Genomic DNA, 16,055 nt, shown 5'->3' on the forward strand with positions numbered 1-16,055 from the left:
AAGGAGAGTCCGCTAAACTGGTGGGAGCGCTTTTGTGTTGGTATAGCTGCATCCGCGTTTGGGGGTTTGTACTGCGTTATACTGGTATTGTTAAAGCCGTACAACTCTGGTGTGTCGACAAGGCCCTGCAAAATCAGTGTTTGCACAGAAAGCATTGGGGTTATCTCTGAAGTGTACTTCCTCTCTTAGTGGGGTGGAGTTGCCAGCCCCCGTTCTGCACACTCACTGTGCATCATGCAGGAACACTGGACAGGCCCCGTGTCAGGCTTGGGGGAAGGGACCCATTCTCATGCCTCTTCCACTTCCTATCTATTACTCTAAGGTTTCTTTGAAGAGATTTGCCTTGTGTGTGCAGAATAGTGGTAACCTGTGCAAAGTGAGACTTGCTTCTTCCTACTTCCCCCCAGCTTTCAGACATTGAATAGACCCTTACAAACTAACATGCTCATCTTTCATCCTTGTCCACTTGTGATAAAATAGGAATCTGAATAGCCACTTAGCTTTGATCAATCCCTGATTAGTTTTGGTAGGCTGAGCTGTAGCTCACAAAAGCTTATGCTCAAATAAGTTTGTTAGTCTCTAAGGTGCCACAAGTCCTCCTTTTCTTTTTGCGGATACAGACTGACACGGCTGCTACTCTGAAACCTGCCAATAGTTCTAAACAAATCACGTTTCTCCTTACAAGCATCTAATGCAAAGAGTCTTGCCAAGACATGGCAACCACATTATACACACAGTCCTCAGCTGACCCTGTTAAAGCACAGCTCTTGCCTGGCCTGTATAGAGCAAAATATTGTCTGTTAGAGGTTGTCTCTTGCAAAGTTTCTCATTTGTCATGAGGCTTATACTGAGGAGCTCTTCCTGTTGGAGGAAGCTTGGAGGACATGACACTGGTTTTTATCTAATAAAGCTCTTACAGTTGAGGTAGCAAAGTACTGCCTTCAGAAATTCTGGTTTCAGAGTAGCAGCCATGTTAGTCTGTATCCACAAAAAGAACAGGAGGACTTGTGGCACCTTAGAGACTAACCAATTTATTTGAGCATAAGCAAATTCTGTTGCTTCATACCACTAAAATCACCATGTTGCTCGTTCTGTAACAGTTGCCGGCCTGCAGATTTCCATTCTACTCTGCATTGTCCATACTTCCATGCAATACCAACTGTTTCTGGATTGGTTCTACTTATCTCAGAGACTTGGTTTGCTGATGTGGTGTCTGCCTTTACTTTATAATAATCTAAACACTGCTTTTATGTTTTTAAAAATGAGTCAAATAGGCTTTGTTTCTGTATAATCTTTGACCCTTTGTCATGGTGATATAAGAGAAGAAGTTGTAACTTCTGCATTTTTTCCTAGCGCTCTTGTCCAGGCAAGCACAGGGTCAAGACAAGGATCTGAAACATGCAGGGATGTATTTTGCAAGCTGTCATATTTCTTATAAGTCATATGGAGTGGGTTTCAGTCTATGCCTTTATTAATTTGAGATCTCAAAATGTGTTCCATTATTCAAAGTCAAACCACAACTCTGGTGTGTATCCTTTTGGACAATGAATGATTGTCCACAATGATATTTTAAGACCTTTGGTGGCATTTGCTTTATGCCATTTTGTCTATGATTTTTTCGGGGTACATCTTGGGAACCATTGCAGGATTGTCATGATGAGGGCAAAATCATGGGAATTCAGGAATAAATCAGGTCTGGACATCTTACTTGAAATAATCATCATTTTCCCCCTTTAGTCCAAATAACTTGAATTGAGCAAGTGTGTGGTGAGAGCGGACAGACTTGAACATACACGCTATCATAGAGGCAGTTACATCTAATGTTTAGAACACAGGATTGGGAGTCAGGAGGCATGAGCTGTAGTTCCAGCTTTGCCACTGACTTGTTATATGACCTTCATCATGACACTTAACTTAGCTCTGTTTTCCCAGATGTAGAACAGGGATGATATCCACCTTGTGTAAAACTTTCAGAACCTCAGATAAAAGATACTTTGCACTTTTATAGAATTATATTAGAACGTCTGAAATCCAACGTAACTCCCGTTTAAGATCAGTTTATAACATCATTGGTGTACATAGCTGGGCTGCAAGGTCCCTGCTCTGAGAAATGTACTGTGTAGGGGTGTGATCCTGCAGAATGTGAATTCCATTTACTCCCATGGAAATTAGCAATGTGATAGGCACCTTAAAAGACAGATTAATAACACTTTACAGGATAGGGCCGTATATGTCTCTTTAAAAAGAATCTTTCCTTTCCTGTGGAGGATTTAAATTCTTGCTAAGAATTTACTGATCTGGTTTCATATATTGCTGAGCTCTTCGTTCTGTCTCCCACTCGAACCATGAGAGCTGCCAAGTTGAATGAGGTTCTTGATGGTTCATTGCATCCACCGGCCAGTATGCAAGAATCCCAGAATGTCAAGTCCTGGGTGTTCTTTACAAAGAAAAACCCATGAAAGTGACGGATTGTATGATTCCTTTGGCAGCCATGACAAAAATGCAGCCATACCATCTTTAATGTTGGGTTTATAGAGCCTTTAACGGTGTAGCCACACAATTTATTGCCCTTATTACTTCATACATGTCACTTTAACTCTTTTGTTGCGGGGCACTGCTGCATCTTCTGCAGCAGAACACTTCAGCATTTGTGCCCTGCAGTGAGAAAGCAGCCCTGGGGGTAAAAGTGGTTACTGTTAACTATTTGCATTTGTTCTCTCGCCTTTAAAATGGTTTTAGAGCTATGGGAACTCTGCAGGATGTCATGGTTGCGAGTTTGTCTCAGACGTGCTTCTGTTGAACAGTTTAGTTTAAGTCATCTTAGTTTTATTGTCTTAAATCGTTTTAGCTGGAATGGCAGTAGAACTGGGTTGTCTGATTTGGGTAACCTATCCGTTTAGAATGTAAGCTTCTCCAGGCATGCACCAGGTCTTGAACAGCACCGAGCGCACTCTTGGTGGTTAATACAGGAAAATGTGGTGTTAGCCAGAGGACTAAACGTGTAGCCAAAGGTAGATATAAAATTGATGGCTTAGATCCCCATGCTGTCCAGGGAAGGCTTGCAATAGGTGACCGGCAAGTGGATTTTTTAATCCTGGACTTAACATAACTGTTGGTTCTCTCATGGCGTCCCCCAGCAGGCAGCACTAGGCCAGCAAGGTGAATGCTTGCAGTGTGTTTGCTGCAAACCAGAAAGGAAGTGCGTGTGGGTCTGGTGCTCTGTGTGATGGAGCAAGGCTCCAGATACATGTGGCTGCGTTTCTTTGGCTGCGCCGTGTCCCAGTACTCTTAATACACTGAACTTCTGTCGTGCCTTTCAGCCGAGGAGCTCAGAGCATTTTGTGAACAATCCTCACGCCAGGTTCATATCTCCGCCTTATAAATTTGGGGAAATGCTAGGGTGGAGAGGTCATGTGGCCAAGGTCAGAGAGTGGTAGAGCTAGCAATAGAATTCAGAGCACCTGACTCCCAGGCCCCTGCTCTAACCAGTAGACCATGCCTCCTGGCTTTGGTCCTTCCCTAGGTGTATTGCAGGTCACTGTAAGCTGTATCAGGCCTCATGAGATGCTATGTTACCCCTCTTGGGTAAATCTGTACATAGACTCCAATGATTACAAACTGATACTCTGTCCTTTAAGGAAGCGGTTCTCAACTGGTGGTCTGTGGCCCCCTGAGGATCCACGACCCCTTTCAGGGGGTTGGTGGGGCCTTGCCGCTGAAACCCCGAACCCCAGTGAAGCCTCAAACACACCCTCCTCTCCCCACTACAGGGCTGAAGCCCCATCCCTGGCGCCTTCCTGTGGGGCTGAAGCTGGGAGTGGCGCAGGGCTGAAACCCTGAGCTCCCCTTCCCTCCCTGAAGTCAGTGGCAGGGAGCTAAAACCCTAAGCTCTTTCCCACTGAAGCTGGGAGCAGTGGGGCTGAAGCCCTGAGCCCATAGGCAGAGTTCAGGGGGCATGAGGGTGTTGCCCCCCCCCCCCAAACTGCTGTGCCTTACCCAGAGTGGGGCAGTCCGGGGGGCAGCTCCACCCCCCACACCTCCCTCAGCTCTCACCCTCTGGCCAGATCCTAGACGGGAAGCTGGAGCCAGACAGTGAGGGGCAGCTGCTCCTCTGGCTGGTGGTGCCATGGAGTGGGCAGCCGTGGCATTTGCCCATCTGCTGCTGGCACCTGGGTTTGCAGCTGTTCCTTAGCTCCCTTTGACTGCTCCCGCAGCTGGTCAGAGTTACCCAGGCGGGGACCCAGTTCTGGGGCCAGCAGAGCCCTCGTGGAGCAGCCATTGACACACAGCCCCAGACAGTGGATGGCCCGCTGAGATGAGTTAGGAGGTGGAGGTGGCGCTCCCTCCCTGGACCCTGCTGTGTGGAGCTGGCTTGAGCCCCGCTGGCCCTTGCCCCCCCCCAAAATAGAAGTCAAACTACGCCTGTGCACAAGGGTCCCACCCCTGGCTGGAGCCCTGAGTCATCCCCCTGCCGGGCCTTGGACTTTTATAGCATGTTGAGGGGGGCCTCAGAAAGGAAAAGGCTGAGACCCCCTGGTGTAAGTCTCTGCACTCTGAAGTCGTTTATTTTTATCCTTCGAAGCTGGAGATTAGAATACCTGTGCGTGGCTCTGCCTGGGCCTTCGCGGGCCTCCGCTGCTTGGTCCAGGCATTTGAATCGTGAGCCACAATCCTCTGTGCCATTACTGGCCAGGTCTGCATTTGCACATGCTCTTGATTAATATAGAAGATGAGGACAGTTGGAACAAGCTTTATAATTATATCTTTCCTCTCTTTTCAAAAATTAATTATTGTTACATAGGGCTGCGAACGTTTGTAGCCCGAGTAATGAAGCTGAGGAACTTGGCAGTGGTCCGAGTCAAAACTGAGGAAGTGCTGTCAGATGAGGGTTTGCTGTTACGTGTCTGTTGGAAGCTGCAGATCTTCCTGAAGCTATAGTTCTGCTAGGGGTGACAAATCTGATTTGGACTTCAACATACATTAAGTGGAGTTAATATATCATGCTTATAGATGAGCCAATGTAATAATCTTCTAGGAAAACCCAGTTGAGGTAGGCAAGAATGGTGGGAGGAAGTGGAGCAGGAAGACATTGTACCTGCCAGAACCCTTTTTGTATTCTTCCATCTAAGTACAGAGCAGATGTTCTTGATGGGGGATTTAGTGAGTATTTGATTGCATGTGTGTGGTTTGGACTTGATTAATATTCACGTTGTTGGGAAATGGACAACTGCCTTTCGTAGGAACTGCAGCCATCTTAGGTTCAGGGTTCAGACAGATTTGTCAGTCAGGTCTGTCTTGTATTTAGAGTTGGTAACAAAAAGGGAGCTGATAGAATTATTTTGTGGTATGGGACCTTTTTTTCTTTGTCTTTTAGGACAGGATGTAGCAAAAAGAAAAGATTGTTGTATTTTTGGTGAATTTGGGTTGTAAGAAATTTGAGGTAGCAACATAGGGATAAAGAGGAGCTCATTATTCACTGTAGCAGAAGACGATATACTGTTCGAAACCTTACGGTTGTGGAAAAACCTAGACAAGCTGACACCAGAGAGAGCTGTGTTGCTTGGGGATAAGTGAACTCCAGTTCAGTGCCAAATTGAGTAAACCTGATTTTGAGGAACATGGTTCCACAATTTTAAGAGCTTCAGCGGGCAATGCATGTATACAGACACAGGAAGGGAAAGCTGATGGTGGAAGAGCAGGATGCAGAGAAAGAAGGTCTTGGGTGGATGATGTGGTATTCTCCATGGATCAAAAGGACTATTCATCCACAAAGAAATGAGCAGAGGGTTGTAGGGGCTGGGCTACCATGGTTGCAAACCTCCAGTAATGGAGATTCCACATAAGAAGAATAAGGTTTCACAGTGCAGGCCACTTGGATATATACAAACCAATATGCAAACAGAGGTTGCAGTGATACTGTAGGTACTATACTGCTAGCTCTGTAGTTGTGAATTTAAAGGAATCCCTTACTTAAGCAATGTGATGTATTTAAATGTAAAAAGAAAAGGAGGACTTGTGGCACCTTAGAGGCTAACAAATTTATTAGAGCATAAGCTTTCGTGAGCTACAGCTCACTTCGTCGGATGCATACTGTGGAAAATATAGTGGGGAGATCTATATACACAGAGAACTTGAAACAATGGGTGTTACCATACACACTGTAACCAGAGTGATCAGGAAAGGTGAGCTATTGGGGCTAGGGGGTGAGAACCTTTTGTAGTGATGATCAAGGTGGGCCATTTCCAGCAGTTGACAAGAACTGTAGGAGGGGAAATAAACAAGGGGAAATAGTTTTACTTTGTGTAATGACACATCCACTCCCAGTCTTTATTCAAGCCTAAGTTAATTGTATCCAGTCTGCTCTCCTTCTGGTAATAGCTCACCTTTCCTGATCACTCTTGTTACAGTGTGTATGGTAACACCCATTGTTTCATGTTCTCTGTGTATATAAAATCTCCCCACTGTATTTTCCACAGTATGCATCCGATGAAGTGAGCTGTAGCTCACAAAAGCTTAGGCTCTAATAAATTTGTTAGTCTCTAAGGTGCCACAAGTCCTCCTTTTCTTTTTACGGATACAGATTAACACGGCTGCTACTCTGAAACCTGTCATTTAAATGTAAGAATCTGAAAAGAGCTTTTATAATGGATTTTGCCAGCAATCTGCAGGATAAATGCTGTGTGCACCTCATCATCTGTTGACTAGGACTAGTGATCCCAGCTACTTCACCTGTTGTATTTGGAGCCCATTTTAAACCAATAGTGTTGTGTGTGAGCACTTCCATTCCAATACCCTGTTTCCAGGTGCTTGTACATTTCTGAAACTTTTAGCTGTGGGGCTGAAATTTTTTTAGGCTTGATCTCTTTAAGCTGAAGTCTGGCAGGGAAACTCGTTGAGAAATGCCTGTGAGTATTTCTTTTTCTACAGCCGTTTAAGGCGAGGTGCAAAGTAAATGGGTAGGGGCTCTACTCCCTTAAGCAAAGTCTTTGCCTTGTTCACTGCACATATTGTGTATAACATACTTTCCTGGACTCTGGTCCAGCATGCACAAGAGTAGCATACAGTAGCAGGAGACGTTACGCTTATAGGTAAGGTTCTAGAAAATACTATTTCTCTGAGCGTGGCAAATGGTGTGTGATCGTATAATTAAAAACTGCTGTATTACCTGTGCATGAGAGGCCAGAGTTAAGGGTGCACAAGCAACCTTAACTTTTGTATTTCCTATCTCTAGGGTGTTTAACTATACCACCTTAAAGTTCCCTACTTGGGACTTTTGCTGAAATATTTCTAATCCGCACTATCTTTTTTAAATTTGAGTGAATGTAACGCTCACAAAAACAAACCGATGCACCCTGCATTCCTTTCCCCCATGCCTTATTACTGCTCTATCCCTCTGCATTACTCCCCATCAAAGAATACCCTAGTCATGGCTGTGGGGTCAACGAAATACTTTGGGGGAGGTGCTGTGCACATTATTCACAATATTTTGCTCCTGGCCACTAGGACCCCTTTGCTATTATGTTCATGGACCCCCCTTGAGGAGTACCACCCTGCCAGTCACCTTACATTGTGTGGTGAGTTGATACGCACCAGTGGAAGTTTTGTTTATCTGCTGTGGGCTGATACCCAGGAGCAGAGATTAATTTGATGTGATTTGGGAACTGCTCCCTACTCCAGAGCAAAAGTTATAATATAGAAGCAACTTCCCAAGACCCAGCTGGGAGCAGAGATTAGCGAGAGAGATCAGCAAGTAATAGTGATCTTTAAACTAAAAGATCTGCCCCAAGGCCACTTGCATCACTTCTTCCAATTGCTGGGTTATCTTTGCTGCTGCAGCAGTGCAAAAGATTGAGACTATCCAGTTTTGTAATGAAGGAGGCTATTGCCTTTCACAGCTGTTAACTCACAGAAAGTAGTGATGTCTCATCTTCGTGACAGTGCTAGTACCAGTGAGGGCTGAATAAGCCTACCAAATCCACTTGCACTTAGACCTCAGCCTCAGGATAAGTGCCTCTCCTGCCCCAGCAAAGCAATTATATGAATTACACTCGGCCCTAATGTTAATGCCTTTCATTGCATCAGTCTTGCTGTATGTCTGTGCTGAGCTTGGCACACCTTGCTGCATTCCTGGGTCTCCACAGCAATGACTGAAATGGAGCTGTCTGCAAACAGAGCAGATGGCAGGGCAAAGCAGTGGCTTTTATCATGCAAAAAACCCATTAACGTTGTTCGGTTCTGAAACAAGGTGATGAAGACACATCCCAAGCCGCTGCTCTCCCTCCAGCCTCTGTGTAATTTCCCTGATATGCCAAGGTGTGCCTGGCATCTGCCAGTGTTGTTGCCTACAGTGAGCAAGATTCGACAAAAGGTCAAACATCTAGAGTGGGGTAGCCAGGTTGTGACCACGCACAATCTGAAAGACATGTCTGTGTAGATCCCAGTTTGATTTATTTGCTGAATTGGGCCTTTTGCGTCATTCCTTTGATACATCTGGGTGAGGATGAAAGCCAAACACCTTCACTTAAGATTTCTTTGGTCCTAATATTTTAAGCAGTGTTTTTCCTAATATTAGTTGCACCCATCCAGTAGTGGCTACTAGATTCTCTTTTTAAAATAAGCAGACATATACCACAAAAAGGGTAAACTGTCAATCCCCAAATTGTATGCAGTGTTGTAGCTGTGTTGGTCCCAGGATATTGGAGAGACAAGGTGGGGGGAGTTAATATCTTTTATTGGGCCTACTTCTGTTGTCTAGAGCTCTGTGTAAGCTCGAAAGCTTGTCTCTCTGACCAGCGGAAGTTGTTTCAATAAGAGATACCAGCTCCCCCACCTCGTCTCTCTAATCTCCAGATCGTTTACCCGGTTTGTCCTCTAGAATTCCCTGTCCATACCTTACTGCTACCTTTGTATTTCTTCCCATCAGAGAATGCCACGTTAGTGGCTATGGTTTCAACAACACCTCTCAGGATGCAGAGACAGCAGGCAAACCACTTATCATGGATCATAGCAAGTTCATCCTTCATAAGCACTCAGTTCCATCAGAGTAGTTAGTGCCAGTTTAACTCCAGCACCTGGAGAAATGCAACCTTTCAGGGCATTGTTGTTAAGCTTTTAAGCTTAGAGCATATGAAGGTAAAGTGAAATATTTTAAACGTCTGTATTTGTTTGGAATCCTAAATTACAAACAGAATGCCTGGATACAGTTTAAATTTATATGATGCGAAACACGTTTAAAAAGCTTCCTGTTCTATTCACCTACCAGGATCCAAGCTCAGAGGAAGGGTCTTTCTGTGGCATTGCAAACACCTAAAGTACTGTAAGGGCTGCAGTTCCCTGCCGTGCTTTACATGGTTACGATGATGTCCATGCTTACAGGGGGACCACTGACTCCGGAACTGTCATCTTGGGAGGCTAAAAATAAATGCATTTCTTAGTAATGTTAAGTCTACTCATACATTGTTAATTGCTTAGGATCTCAGACTCCGATGCAGAATTCCGGTATCTATTAATAGGCTATGAATAATGTCATACTAAAATGGCAAGATTGTTTTCAAAAGCTGGGTATAGCGGTTGAGGTAAAATCATTGCTCACAGTGAGAGTGATGGGGAGATGGCAAAGTACAGAACTCTTGTCAGTAACATCTTTCCTAATTGAATAGTATTAGGGAGTTATACAGTTGGGGCTTTCAGAAAAAGCCACTTCTCCTAATCAGAAATGTGGCCATGTTGCTTTTTAAAACGAGTAAACCAATGTTTCTGTACAATTTTTAAGGGGGCTGTGATTTGATTTTTGACATCTGATGTTTCCTATTCCTTAGGAACAAACCAGAGGCAGTAGAAGTAACATTTGCAGGTATGTTTCACAAAATTTTTATCTCCTTTAAAAAATTCAAGCTTGTCTGGCCTGACGATCGCAATGTCTGGTGTGCTCGAATTCACCTAGCACCATATGGAGAGATTTGTTTCATCGACTAACCTGTGCCTTTACGTGTATGTGCCACACGGTATATTTAGTAGGCGTTCCTCTTGACGGAATAATTTAAGGAAGCGTGCTTGGAATTTGTTAGGCTCTTTTCTCCATCCATCCTCCTCACCTGATGCACTAGCCGGTGACGATGAATTAAATGGTCACAGCACTTATAAAGTGAATGAACTAAATGGCTTTAACTTGTTTATCCTCTGTGCCAGGATGTTTCATGCCCACAATGGCATGTGTAATGAGGTATGTAGCACCCATCTGGGTACAGCAGATAGGAGTCTGATTTAGGATAAGTACTCAAATGGCCAAGATAAACTGAAAGCCTATTCCCTGTAGCTTAGTCTCCAATGAGATGGGATTTGATTTGAAAACTATATAGCAAGTATTCATCATGCAGTTCAGATTTTAGATTCCAATTACCAGTTAGTTTTACTGCTCTGTGGAGAAACCCAACTTAAACAGAGCTTTTAAATTAAACAAAACAGAGGCCGTACAGTCCATTCTACCTTCTGAACCAAAGCGGGGAGCCTAGAAAGAAAACTGCCCAGGGAGACCGCTGCTGTCCTACTTGCACTCTGCTTAAGCACTTCCTGCTGCTCTTCTGGCTTTCGAATTCCCCACTTCCAGATATTTGTAACCCACATAGTGCAGAGTGTGTCAGACATGTGGATGCCAATGGCAACCCTCAAGCCAAGTGGAGAGACAAAAGTTAACCGTCTGAGAGAGCTCTTCGTCTCAATACGCTTGTATGGATTAAGGATGTGGCAAATTTGTCAGTGACAGTTGAAACAAGACTGGGCTAAACTTTAACTTGGGATACAAAGTTGTCAAAGATCATTGTAGTCTTTGTTACTGATCTCCAGTATTCCTCCATAAAGTTAGCACTCTTTCCGTCATTACAGGCTACTGTGCTTGCGGGCCCAGTAATATGGCAGATCTTTATACCATACAGTTCCTATTTTGAAAAACTTTTACATTATGCAATGCTTTGGAACTAAGAAATTACATGAGTTCCTAACCTCCCTCTCCTCTGCTTCCTTCCAAGATTTCGATGGAGTCCTTTATCATATTTCCAACCCCAATGGAGACAAGACAAAAGTGATGATCAGTATTTCTCTGAAATTCTACAAAGAGCTACAGGAGCATGGTGCAGATGAGGTGAGTGGCCACATTTCCGATTTTCCCTTTCTTCCTGGGATTCTAGGCCCTGATCACACACTTTCTGTTGTCATACTTGACTACCATGAGGGGTCCCACTGACTACAATGGATCAAGATCCTACCGAGGCCCTGTGGATTAGAAAAGTGTAAAGTTGCACCACGTAATAGACACCGTGTTACTCCCATCGCCAACACAGAGTGGGCGCAATTCTGGAAGAACAGGCTAAATTCTGTTCCTATCGATATCTGATAAGTTCCAGTAACAGAGCCTTTGATCCTGATGAAAGCATGAGAGGTAGAAGAGCACAGCTGATTTTTCAGATTCCCCTAATGGTGTGTAGGGCACCAGCAGTTAGAAATACCCTCTTGTAAACTGAACTCACTTGCTAAGGAAGTCACGGTGTGAATAAATATGGAATCCCACAGTGCTGCTTTTCTCATTCTAACCACAACTTTAAAGCAAATGAAAGGCTGCCTTTAACATGCACACGCCTTTATCTGCAGGCCGCACAGCCTCGTTCCGCTTCTGTAGCAGGTTTAGTTCCTGTTCAACTGTGCTTATGCTGCAGAGAGCCATTTATGGTAGAAAGAAAAGGCCTTTATGAACATCTGTGCGTTGTGGTTGGATCTTGAAGCAGGAAGTATGAGTCAGTTCCTGAATTATTTTTCAAATCTCCTCATGTTACCTAATGGGGTTCATGCCGTGTGTCTCAGCAGAGAGACATGCAGCACTTTACCTTTGGTTGTCTTTTGTTGGTTTTTCCTGTGAAATTAGGGGGAAATTTCTCATAACTCTTGGAGTTACTTACACATGACTGGAAAGTGTCTCAAACCTAGAGAATTCCAACAAGGGGAGAGTTTGAACAGTCAAACAGTGTTTGAATAAGTACGAGTGATTTGATTATCTTGTTACGGCCTTCTGTTGACATTGTTCATGAATACTAAGTTTGCTTAGCCATGGGGTGCAGTGGGAACTTACTGGGAGCCAGAGGACCACACTTAACCAGTATGTAAAGGAGCAGGCTGACACTGCCCTTCCTTTCAATACAGAAGGTGCAGCCTGTGGAAACTACAGGTTCCCAGAAGCCTTGTCTGCACTTAACTTTTTATGCAAATCTCCCATCAGTGCAATCCACTAGTGATCGCAACACTGGCAGCACTAGTGTAGACCAACTGCCAGCATTTTTACCCCGTGTGGCTTAGAGCCACTCTGAGCCAGGGCTACACTTTCAGTGGTAAATATGCCAGACAAGCATTCTGACAATTGCATTACAACACTGGTGAGAGATTTTCACATAAAGTTCAGTGTAGACGCAGCTGGAGCATCATGTTCCATCTTCACCCAAGCAGCTATGTGGGATCTATGGTCTCTGTGGGCCGCGCTTCCAGGTGGAAGGTTAGGGCCTCATTTCTGGCTCCCCCAATATAGATTCTCAGTGTATTTCTTCATTAGAGGGAGAATTAAAATATTTTTAAAATACAAATATCCATGTTGGTTTCCAAATCGCTAACTAAATCCATCACGTGCTTGTACTTGGAAATGACAATTCCATTTTAAAATAAAATCATTTAAATAATTAGTTTGTCTTTTGCACTGTGGAGAAGAGAAGATTTCGTGTCCCCTGCTGCAACTGATGGTCTCGCCAGCACCCTCGATGGCATGAGGAGTGCAGAATGGCCCTTCCCATCACAGCTTAAATATCTGTGTTGTCGTCAGCTGTTGCTAGAGAGATGCTGATCACTGGATGTGGGTGTTGGCAGGCAAAAATCTCTTAATTCTTGATGCAAAGTCCGTTAACAGACATTTAGCTGACCCCATCTGCTGTCTCCTCTCATGCAGAATCAGGGCCCTGTGCAGCAGGTGGCATAACGGGACCAACTTCTGCAGCAAGCACCCCTAAATTCAGCTGCAGTGTTAATTTATTCTGTTGCTATGAAATGCTTCTTGTTCCCAGCTCCCTCACAGACACACAGCTACAACTCAAAGGTGAAAATAGTCATTGATGTGAAATTCAGCACCAATTACTTTTGAAGATAGATTCTTTCGCTCTGCTGCCCAGGTGGCTCAGCTCCTGGGATGTTATCCAAGCTGCTTGGCACAGAACCTCCCTCCTCCAGCCCCATATGTGCCAGGGAATGGGGGCGAGGAAGGATTGGCTTGTAGCTGGCTTCAGTGGGTAATCTTCCCTCGCTGCTGCACTGTTCTTTAGCATTTACACTTCTGGTGCTCTCCTTCCTCTCTGGTTGCCCAGCTCCTGCTGCCTGACCCATGGAACAATGGAGGGATCATGCATTATAATCAGCTACGCCTGTGGGGAGCTGCAGGGCAAGGTATGGGTGCAGGCCGGTCCCAACAGGGCAGGGAGATAGAAAACAAAAACAAAATGGTGAATTTTGCACCTTGGAATCACGGCATCCCCAAAGCCCAACTTGAGATGAAAGGGGCAGTTCACATCTTTTAGAGCTATTGTCTGCAGAGAGCCAGGCAGGTGTTACTGAATTGATTTACGCTTGGTTCAGGTTTTCAAGATTGTCTCTGCCACTGTAAAGACTAGACCTTTTTAAAAATGAAAGTTTTGATTCTGGACAGCAGTTCCGCACCAGAGTTCATGGCTGAGGAAGCATAGTCTATGTGTGGGGCCTGTCCAGAGTATAGGTGGAAGCTAGTTCTGTAAAACATGGAAGCCTGAGACTAATTTTCAGTGAGGCCAGTGACAGGGTTGTTGAGGATCTAGCCTGCAGAAGCCCATAATTTGGGGTTCTGGCTGAAGACCAGACGTGGCCTAAACCTCTCCAGAAAGCTGAGGCAAAACCTTTGAAAAAAGGGAGAAGGTATTGGGGGCGGGGGGGGGAGTGGGATATGCTGGGAGGGAAAGACTTACACTGCTGATGTTTTGTCTGTTTCCTAGTTATTGAAGAGAGTGTATGGAAACTTCTTGGTAAATCCAGAAGCAGGTAAGCCTGAATATAATTACATTTTTTTTTAAATGTGTGCAGACGGCAAAGGTGGCTCTCGTGCTGCTTTATAAATGAGGTTCAGATGAGCACTGCGCTTCGACACCGTTGGGCTCTTAGTACAACTGAAAGGCATTTAAAACAAACAAAAAAAATCAAGGTGGGCTGGGTACAGCAGGGCAGCGTTTGTTTGCAGCACAGACCATAATTCTTGATTCCACCCCCGAGAATGCCTCCGTTCCTCACAATAGGGATTTTTGTTCTGTGTGATGAGACTGACAAGCATTTAATGAGATTCAGAAAACCATGGTTACTTGCAACAACCTCTCTTCCTACTCACGCATTACAAAATTTAGGAGCAGGAACTACTGAGCCATTGCTTGTGCCTTTGAGATGGGGAAAGAAAGCTTAATCGTACCACGGCCTCGCTCTGAGTTCAGTTAGATGGCCGCTCCCTCCTCTGAGTTAGAAAGTGTCACGCTGACATCAGTGGGGTCCCACACCCTTTAGGGCTTCGGGAGGGGTGAGAAGAAGGAGACAACCTACAAGCTAATGTGGAAGGGTTTGCACAGTAGGATTTTGCCTCTGCAAGTGTCTAACTTCTCTTATTTAAGAAAGATTATAAATGGTTAAAGGTGGGTTAACCTCCCTCTCCAGGTTACAATGTCTCTTTGCTATATGACCTGGAGAACCTTCCTGCAGCCAAGGATTCCATTGTGCACCAAGCTGGCATGCTGAAGCGGAACTGCTTTGCCTCTGTCTTCGAGAAGTATTTCAAATGCCAGGAAGAGGGGAAGGATGGGGAGAAGAGAGCTGTCATCCATTACAGGGACGATGAGACGATGTAAGCATGCAGGGTGCATCCCCTGTCCTGCCGCTCCCACAGTGTTCATCAGCACAGGAAAGTTGTGTCAGGCAGTGTTTAAATCTGCTCCAGGCCTTTGTGTTCAAACGTGTAGGAAGTCCTGTGGTAAGCTGTGAAGTCCCCAGTGTTTTATGCGTTGGCTTGCTTATCCTTCAGCCTGTCAGTGGTGTGTAGCTAAGACAACACTTGTCCATCTGACTGACAGAGGTTTAATACCCAATGACCTGTTAGTGACATCACCTTTTACTGTGGGGGACAATGGAGTTCGACTCTCGAATGCTGTGCCTGGTTCCCTGTGGAATGCTCAAGTTTCCAGGCCAAGGGGGGATTTGATATGTTCCAGCAGCTGTCCCTGCGTATGGCCAGTATTTCTTGCAGTTACTACAGCTCGCTGCATGGAGCCCATCTTGTGACTTATCACAAGAATACACTGACACAGATCACCTGGTGGCTGTGCCTCATTCATCTGGGTTGTATGTGGCAGCAGCAAACTGGTTTGCAAGCTGTGCGTGTTCCAGATGTGAAGTTTTAAGCCTGTCCTCACAGTGGCTTGGTTTTCCTCCAGGTACGTTGAATCAAAGAAGGACCGCGTTACGGTTGTGTTCAGCACAGTATTTAAGGATGACGATGACGTGGTGATTGGAAAGGTGTTCATGCAGGTATGGAACCTGAAGGACATTGAGTTGTTTATAGGTGTTTATAAATGGCATAATCCAGAAATATACACACTTCTTCTCAAAGTAGAATCACTGAACAAGTAGATACTGAACTGAAGTGGCATCACTGGTGGCTTAATGCATGTAAATGCTTCACAGCAGTCTATTCTGTGTGGGACAGAACTCTACTGGATGGCCGTACCACATTAATGAGCTTAGACAGTTTCTCTTCTCATCTGGTCTGTCATGTTGGTGTCTTTAACTATTGAATTCCTTGCTGGCTTAACACAGTTGATCATATTACATATTGAATCTATTTCCCTAAGTTAAGTATCCTCACACCTTCTTGTCAACTGTCTAAATGGGCCATCTTGATTATCACGACAAAAGTTTTTTTTCTCCTGCTGATAATAGCTCATCTTAGCTAATTAGCCTCTCAC

At 44.7% G+C, this 16,055-nt stretch overlaps 1 protein-coding gene across 1 annotated transcript in view; it reads left to right on the top strand.

Moving 5' to 3' along the window:
• Positions 1-16,055, top strand: part of ARPC2 (actin related protein 2/3 complex subunit 2) — a 33,655-nt gene that overhangs the window by 824 nt on the left and 16,776 nt on the right. Inside the window, exons 2-6 of the mRNA XM_074967019.1 lie at positions 9,819-9,853; positions 11,025-11,137; positions 14,049-14,094; positions 14,752-14,938; positions 15,525-15,618. Of these exons, the coding sequence (XP_074823120.1) occupies positions 9,819-9,853; positions 11,025-11,137; positions 14,049-14,094; positions 14,752-14,938; positions 15,525-15,618 (475 nt within the window). The remainder of the gene's footprint in view (positions 1-9,818; positions 9,854-11,024; positions 11,138-14,048; positions 14,095-14,751; positions 14,939-15,524; positions 15,619-16,055) is intronic.

This window comes from Natator depressus, chromosome 11 (assembly GCF_965152275.1).
Source record: "Natator depressus isolate rNatDep1 chromosome 11, rNatDep2.hap1, whole genome shotgun sequence".
NCBI classification, from domain to species: domain Eukaryota; kingdom Metazoa; phylum Chordata; order Testudines; family Cheloniidae; genus Natator; species Natator depressus.